The sequence below is a fragment of the Myzus persicae genome, unplaced genomic scaffold (genome assembly GCF_001856785.1).
Source record: "Myzus persicae strain clone G006 unplaced genomic scaffold, MPER_G0061.0, whole genome shotgun sequence".
Classification (NCBI taxonomy): domain Eukaryota; kingdom Metazoa; phylum Arthropoda; class Insecta; order Hemiptera; family Aphididae; genus Myzus; species Myzus persicae.
In genome coordinates this window covers 425,033-434,336 of record NW_019103967.1, presented here as the reverse complement: position 1 = coordinate 434,336, position 9,304 = coordinate 425,033, and the positions used below count along the sequence as shown (strand labels likewise).

The following is a 9,304-nucleotide window of genomic DNA, read 5'->3' as shown; positions in this document are numbered from 1 at the left end:
TGACTGATACTCTGGTGTCACTGTATGACACAATATGACACAGCAATACAGTGGAGGCAGCACGCGGTTAGGTTGTTATTATAATTATTATACAATATTAATTTTTAATTACCGTCCGTCGTGGTCCGCATACGGCATACCATAGATTAGGTATATAAAACTATAATAGTAGTATACCTACATGGCTTCATGACAAAATAGATCTATGGTTTAGTAGTTTGTCGTGGTTTTACTTATCTAAGTATCATTCACCATGAGGCATGAGTCATGACGGCGTACAACACTACAACACTCTTTAGTCTTCGTTTGTCGGAGATATTATTATAAATAGTCAGTGTTTGGAAAGAACGTCGTTCATGAACGCACGTTCACGCGTTCACGATCATAAATAGTGAACGATACGTGTCACGTGAACGTCACTCGTATTTTTAAAATAGAACGTGAACGTGAACGCCGTTTATATTTTTAATGAACTTAATCGATTATTAAGAAGTTTAATTTATTTACCATTTAATAAATATATTTTTAAAATATTTTAATTAATCATATTATAATAATATTTTCCATTATAGTTCCTATGATATCGAATTTAAATTAAATTAGTAATAACTGAGAAAAAAAAATTAAATGAACGCCCAATAAATGCGTTCATTTTTTGAATGAACGTGAACGTGAACACGTTCGTTTGAAAAAAACAGGAACGTGAACGCGAACGAGTTCCTTTTTTAAGTACTGAACGTGAACGTGAACGAGTTCATTTTTTTAGTGAACGTTCCGAACACTGTAAATAGTTGTATCTGTATTCTATTTTTCATTGATATTTGGTAATTGATTATTGATGTTTGGTATTAAACTATTATTTAAACTTCCCAGTTTTTCTCGCCCTGTGGACCCATTGGCCATTGACGATTGACTAAATTTACTAAATTTTGGGCATTGGGCAGTGAGAACTGTAAACATAGCTCATTTGCTGTAAACCAGCAGGCGGAAATAGTAATGAGTATTATCTTAATAAGTATTAAATTAGGCTATATGTCGCATATATAATTGTTTAGCTGTAATACCATGACTAAAAGCTAAATAAAAAAAAATTATTTGTTTATAATATGACCAATGACCCGGAGTCTAACATGGTAACTTTCATTGGCGGGAATCGGGGGAATTCCAGTGGCGTACGCAGGGGTAGGGTTCTGACCCTCCCCCCTCCGAAATTTCTTTCTCATCTCAAAATGTATTTATTTGTTAAACACTTGAATAATAGTATATCTTCGTATTATCGTATTAACAGTGAAAATAAATTTATGAAATTATTTGAAACTGTTAAGAAAACTTGCCAACAAATTGGTATTTCTGATTTTTCACTTCCAAAAAAATTAATCGCCAAAAAACTAGGAATAATGTTCCAGCTGAAAATGTTGAGCAGCACTTATTACGGTCAATTTTTATACCATTTCTCGACACATTTTTGCTCCAGCTTCGTGAAAGACTCGCATCACATAATACTATTTTAAAAAAATTTTCCTGTTTGATTCCTAAAACAAAAATGAAAAAACCCATCAAAAGAACAAGAAAAAAGTTTTCTCGATCTTCGTGAAACGTATTCATCTTTTATTAATAAAAGTAAATTAATGACTGCTGAAGAATTCAAATTATGGTATACATTTGTGGAAAGAAATGAAATGAATCCTAAAAGTCCTATAGATGCTCTTATTACATGTAATAAAATATTATTTCCAACTATTTACTTATTAGTTATTGTTAAAAATATTAGTAACATTGCCCATTACTACATCATCTGCAGAAAGATCTTTCTCTACATTACGTCGCTTAAAAACATATCTTCGTAATACAATAAGTGAGTCGCGATTAAATGGGTTAGCATTACTAAACATCCATACAGATATAAGTGTACTATCTGAAGAGGTTCTAAATTACTTGGTTAAATTTTCTAATCGTAGATTAAATTTAAGACTAAATCTATAATTTTAATAAATTACATAATTATAAAAGTATAAATAAATATAATTCATGAATATTGATCACTTATTTTATTATTTTGTGTATAGTATATTATACCTAATATTTTATAAATACTAATTCATAATTATTATCTAAGGTTTTATATTATCTTAAGAACTAAGATGATTAAATACATAAATAGGAATTTATTTTGAAAGAATTATTTTGTGGTATTTAATGTTGGTAATATATACTAGTTCACCGTTCACCTATATAGCTGGGGGGGGGGGCGAAGCCCCCCACGAGTTACTGATCAACCTATATTGAAAACCCTAACCGAAGTAAAATCCTGCGTACGCCACTGGGGAATTCAATTAACTATATAAATCACAACATCTGCTAAATTTTCTCCACAATTAATATATTTATACATCATTTAGTAGTTAGTACTTTAGTAGGCATTGTAGTTCTGATTGGTAATGGGGAGAGAGATAATTTGTATGTTTTTAATATACGATTATTACAGCAAGCACAATAGCATTTCATTTTAATACCCTGCAGTAGGTAATAATATAAAAACGATCTCCCCTTTCCCCTCTCTTGAGCATTTCAAATTTTCAAATTTTCATCATTTATTACTTACATATAAAGCTATTTGTGATATAATATCTTATTTTAATCGCTATTGGTTCGAAAACACATTAAATAAGGCGGTTGAAAGCAGAGTTAACTGTAGGGACTCAAAATCCTGACAATAATAAGCCTGAAAAATCATAATTTATTTAATTGTGAACTTAATAATATAGGTACTATTGTCTATTATCATTTATCATAGACCTTATGGCTTATACTGTATCAGATCTATGTCTATTATACTATTTATTCTAAAAATCTCAAACGTGTTTGATATAATATTGATTAGTACCTATTTTACCATAGAACATAGGCCATAGCCCATAGCAATGTTGGGAAAGTTCCTTTTAAAAAGTAACTCGTTCCTGTTTCTCGTTCCTGTCGTGAAAAAAGAACGCGTTCCCGTTCCTTTACACATTTTTTACATCTTGAGTGGTGGTCAATGTTGTTTTTTGCGAACAATTTTTAAGTCAGAAATAATCGGACCAGGATAGTTAACCGATTATCAAAAACCACCGTTGACCACCACCACGATTTAGGATCTTAATACTATCTTAAATCGTGACCACCACCGAAATCGGTTTACTCATTCCTTTCTAGGAGCACCGATTTTTAACAAAAATGATTAATGATTTATGCGCTTCATAATTACTGTGGCACTCAACGTGTTAAAAATAACTATTTTTTTAAAATTTTTGTTTCATTATTTGAGGAACGGAAATTATCTTTCAAGTTCCTTCACAATAGGAACTCTTTCCCGTTCCTCGTTCCTATATTTTAAATAGAACGCGTTCCGAGCTTCGTTCCTATAAAAAGGAACGCGTTCCTTCCCTACACTGGGCCATAGACCTTAAACTATATAAAAAGTCAATGTATTTTACTCAATCTTATATATATACTAGGTACATAAAAAAGTAAATAATAGTAAAAAGTATTTTAGATTTCAACAATTGGTAACGCTATTTGAAAATTCGATAGCAACAACTTACTATCGAATCGATTTTTATTTTTGCATGATCTGTAACCACTTATCAGTTATCACTAATCAGAGTTTACTTACCATTTACGGAGAGTTGAGTTGACAATTATCTCAAATTCTCAATGTGTAGAACTGCTCAATATTCCGGATTTGAACGTTTTATTATTCAGATTCCATCAAATTGTATTTAATTTAAAAGTAAGTTCATAAAAAATTGTATTAATTGTTAATTTCTTTTTCAATAGTTATACCTATACTTGTAACATACCAATAATATGAATGAGAATGTGAACAGCTCTAGACATTACAAATTTAAAGTACTGTCACTTGATCTTGATTATGAAAAAAGAGATAACTATTTTTTTATATCTAATAATATCTTTGGATTTAATGCGCTTTAAAACTTTTAAATAGATATATGTAAACCTAAAAAAATCCACATAGAAATCCTATAAATATTTATATTCAAATATGAATGTTAGGTCAATTCACTATAATTTTAAGCTACATGTGATATGCTGAGCATAAACTTGTTATGTTACTCACTTGTAAGACGGGGACAACAAATGCCAGTGTTACGTCCTCTTAAGATATTAACAACATTTCAATTCTAAACTTTTTTTTCTTCAAAATTCTGCAATTTTGCATTGAATTTATAACAAATAAAATATGAAACATATAGGTACAAACTATTGACAATGCTTGTAGATGTTTTTCTTAATTAATTGAATACTAGGTTATTCAATAGGCCCAACACCTATCTTAGACATTTTTATTTTTATCTTATGCTTACTTATTAATGTAAAAATTGCTATATTTTGTTTTATAGTTTATATCATCTTAATGATTATTATTATATTAGTTTTATATAACAAATACAATTATTATTTTCCAGAAACATAAGCTCAGGCGAAATGGCTTCATATATGTTTCAAAAAACTATTACATCGATTTGTACATGTGGCTTACAGAAACTTTTACCTGACCTGTTTTTCTGTCGTCATTGTATAACACTTCGCTGTGATTTCTGTGTAAGTCATGAAATCGACACAACTTACTGTCCTCATTGTTTTGAGAATCTATCTTCCACCGAAGCCAAACATAAGAAAAACCGATGTGCTTCCTGTCTAGAGTGCCCACGCTGTTTTAATACTCTTTCAACACGTTCATATTCTCGAACACCTGAACCAAAAAAACCACCTCAAAAAATGTATTACTTACTCTGTTTATTTTGTAACTGGCGATCACATGAGCCAAATATACCTGATCAGCCAACTTCTTCAGGCAACTGGCCAGTTAATAAAAATCCAGATGATGGCCGTATTCTGGATTTAATCAATTATTATAAATCTGTTTCTTTAAAAGAGGTATTTGATAAGCAGAAAAAGAATACCAAACATTATGGTCGTAATTATATGCATTTTTTGGAAAAATTTGGTTTAAATGCAATGATGGCAAGGAAAAAAGTAGGATTTCCAAATTTTCATACAGATGGTACTAATTTTAGTACTTCAGAAATTAGTCCAGCTGAAGCTATTGAAAATGTTCCTGAACTATCTGCAAATACATTTGAAGATATCATAGATTTGAAACAAATTTCAACTTTAGAGCAACGTTTTGCTACTCCGGAACTTCAAGCAGAAAATACTGATGATCTGTTTCCAATTCGTAAACATCTTCGAGTGAAGCATTCCTTACGTTGTCGTGTATGTGAACATAACGTTGTTAAACCAGAATATAATGCTGTGAAGTTTAAAATTAAACATTTAGCTTATTATTATGTCCCAGAAATAAAAATAATCAAATGTGAACCATTACTAGCTGGTAAATGGAGTTCCTTGGTACTTAAGTTTTGTAATCCAGCTCAAGCATCTACAGCTGTACGTTTTGAAAAATTAGATTTAAACTCTATAAACATTATAAGAGAGCCAAGGCAACTGGAAGGGGAAGATCTTATAGCTACTCCTAAGCAATTGCCTGAACCAATTCCTATTGTATTAGAATTACAGGGTGATATTATAGTTCCCGAAGGTGAAATAAAAATTGCAGCTAGAGATGATACAGCTGAATACGATGATACAAACGAAGTAAATACAGACAACGATGACCCAAAATATGTATATTGGAGAAAGGGCAATAAAGTTGCATTAAAATTTGAAGTAAAGCCGTATGAAAATATTAACAAAAATGAAAATGTGCAATTAGGATTTATTATGCATTTTATGTATTCAGATACAATGTTACATGTAATTAATCCAAAACAACCTCAAACTGTATTAGTACCTATAAAAATTGTACTGAATTTACCTAACGCTTTTTAATTTTTTTTTTTTAAGTTAAAATAAAAGTAATTACATTTGGTATTAACAACATAATAATATATAATTTTCAATGATATAAAAATAGTTTTATAATTATAAATAATGAATATGAAACAAATATTTAACTATCATTCTACTTATTGATAAAAACAAAATATTGTATATGCTATTTTAAGGATTAAATATGTATATATATATTTATATGTAATATTAGTTAACATTGTTTACCTTTATCAATATTCAATCCAGAAAATATTGAATAATCAATACATATTATAATTTTTTAATATTCTTAAAATTTTGAATGATAGTTATAACTAGTCATTTAAAAATGAATCATAGATAACCAACATGGCTTCATACATTATTTTATGAGTCCACTTGGATACCAAATTAGCTTTTTAAGAATATTAATAATTAATATAAACTATGAAATAATAACATTTTTATTGTTTAATTATGAATAAATAGTTTTGATAAATTGTACAGCAATAATTTTACATTTATTTATGATTATATAATATATTTTAGATTTTACATTATATACTATAAAGTGCATGTATTATTCTTTAAATATTAATAATGAAACTCATTGTTTTTTATTGATTTTAATGTAAATTTTAAGCATATTGCACCAAATATTGAAGGTATATATTTAAATAAAATTAAATAATATTAAATCAATGTTGTTTTATACATTCTATTGATATAATTTTTTTTAAATTCATTTCATATTAAATTGTATTTAAATGGTAGTATATTAAGATGATTGATAGTATAAAATATAAATACAGATGAACTCCGGTGTATCAAATATTTATATGTATAAAGTATAAATAAATTACATTCAGTAGTTGAGTGTATTGAGATGAAATAACACTAAATTGTAATGTGTAACAAGCTCAAGAAAAGTTACTATTATTTTCAACATAGCAATAAGTCTTCATTGATATTATTTATCTATTCATTTATACATATTTCTTTTTATAGACTTATTATATTATGAACATAATATTATATTAGTAATATACTAATACAGTAAGTAGTATATTTATCTTTGCCGTGTATGTGACGGCGTGACGTATATTGTATGCATAAACTATATTACGTTAGTAGCACAATTAAAGATAAGATCTTACCTTTAATCATATTCACTAGATAGGTAGGTATCTCATGAATAAGATCAAAATACTTGTTTCTGAAATTATACCTAACAAGTAACAAACACACTACACACACCTAGTAATTTATCATAATACACTCATAATTTCAAAACCTTGAGGTTTTTTAAGTTGTTAAAAAATCATTCTTCTAAAAATGTTAATTTTTTATCATCACTCAGCATAGGCATAACTGGGAGGGACAAATGCCCCCTTAGTTATTTAACTGAGGGGGCAATAGTGTCTTTAGTCTCCCCGTGACATAAATTAAAATTAAATTTATTACTGTTATATTATGTAAGTACAATTATAATGCACCTGTAATTATTTTATCTAAATATTTTTATGCTTTTTGTTTTAATATTTATTGAGTCTCATTAATTACTAACTATTGACTATAATACCTACTGATTTATATATTTTTTTCATTTTTTCCTTACATTTTTTTTTATTTTACAAACGCTTGAAACTTCTGGGAATTTTATCCACTTAAAAGTACCAATTATATTCAATTCCTCGCGAGAATAGATACTGAAGTTGAAAATCAAAACTTTATTTCTACTTCTTATCGTGTACCTATACCTACCTAACTACCTACCTACTTATTCAAAAAAAAAAAAAAAACAAACATTAATGTAAAATCAATATATTAATCGCTCTGCTCAGAGTCTAAAATGTAAATAGGTACCTATGTTGTCATCCAAAAGAGTAAAACCTTTAAAAATTAACAAAGATAAGAAATATAATTTTTCCAAAAATTTGATTACCTACCTACTTATAAAGTTATATTTTCAAAAACGTTAGGGTTTTTTAAAATAATGGATGCCTATTAAGTTAAATATTGTATGTAATTTTAGGTATACAACTTATAAGCAGAGCTTGGATTTATTTGCATTAGCATATTTTTCTGGTTGATCCAGTTGCAAATTATTTGACAAATATAAACTTATTTGTATAAAATGTTTTTACGGCAAATTCTTGAAGACAGCGTCAACATTTTTTCAAATGTTTACAAAATTCATTAACATTACAAAAGTTTGAAACATTTTAGCAGTTTAAAATTCATATAATTTTTTATTTGATCACCCGATGATTGAAATTTTTTGCCTAAGATATGGTATAAGATTCCTTATATAACTCATGTGTTTATTAACTGAAAATTTAAAAATGAGTTTATTCTTAAGCCACAATATTACAATATTTTTTTTTATTGGTGATTTTGCTATATTGGATAATTAACTACATAGGCAGCTTAACAATTTAATCGATTTGTCATCAATCAATTGTTGTTATGTTTTTATTCAAGATATAAAGTTTGTAAAAACTTGTAATATTCCATTATTTAAATAAGTCAAAAAGCTTGACAATTTAATAGTTATAAGAGATCCCACATCTTTTACCTATTAATAGTAAAATATATTACTATAATTATTACAATATAAATACAATACAATTGTATATACTTAGTGTTTAGCAAACAGTAATATATATATATGTGTATAATTATATAATAGGCTGACAGACCTCTCCTCTCGATTTTGTTTTGGGTAGGCAATTATTTATCATTGAATTTTAATTTAACACGTCTATTGACTATTACTCAATAACGAGGCAGTTACACTGGGCAGTTGACATCTAAACTGTACAGCGGATCCATTCTGGTCACCTTCTCACCAGCTTTTTTAAATATGGTTTTTACTAGTATATTTTAAACCACTTATTTGGTAATTTTATGGTTGCACATTTTAAGCATATTTTGAGACTTTTTAGTGCATATACGAAATAATATATTATTATGATAATTATGATAATTTATTATATATCGTAATTCGTAAATCCGAGTTATGCTTATGATTGTAAAAGATAAAAATAGATGTAAATTGGATTATATAAATTAAAAAGTGATTTTGGTCGGATAGTAGGTACTATAGGTATCTACTGATTTTATGTCCTAACGTATGTTTAAATTTTTTTTTACCAAGACTATGTTAACCGATTTTATCAATAGATTTAAACCAAATACTGTATATTATATAAGATAATTCGGGAAATCTTGTTGATGGCGTCATAGAGATCATTTACTGGTGGTTGCCTATACAAAACTCCTTATAATTTAATGTATTGTAAGGGGGTGAATAGGCAACCACTAGTGAGATTGATGGTTACGGACTCTGAGTAGGATTTCTGAGGCTTTTCCCTCCCGGGCTTTTCGGAATAAAAAGGTCACTTTTATAAGAACTCCTGTTGGCCCA

General features: G+C 28.1%; 1 protein-coding gene across 1 annotated transcript; it reads left to right on the top strand.

Annotated features, from left to right (window-relative positions):
- Positions 1-3,630: 3,630 nt before the first annotated feature.
- On the top strand, positions 3,631-5,936 carry LOC111037035 (dynactin subunit 4). Its single transcript, XM_022319390.1, has 2 exons — positions 3,631-3,769; positions 4,467-5,936. The coding sequence occupies exon 2, from the start codon at positions 4,486-4,488 to the stop codon at positions 5,890-5,892; it is 1,407 nt and encodes a 468-aa protein (XP_022175082.1). The 5' UTR covers positions 3,631-3,769; positions 4,467-4,485; the 3' UTR covers positions 5,893-5,936.
- Positions 5,937-9,304: the final 3,368 nt, after the last annotated feature.

What these genes read in the sequence shown, in the direction of transcription:
- LOC111037035 (XM_022319390.1), top strand. Translation starts at nt 4,486, where the DNA reads ATGGCTTCATATATGTTTCAAAAAACTATTACATCGATTTGTACATGT.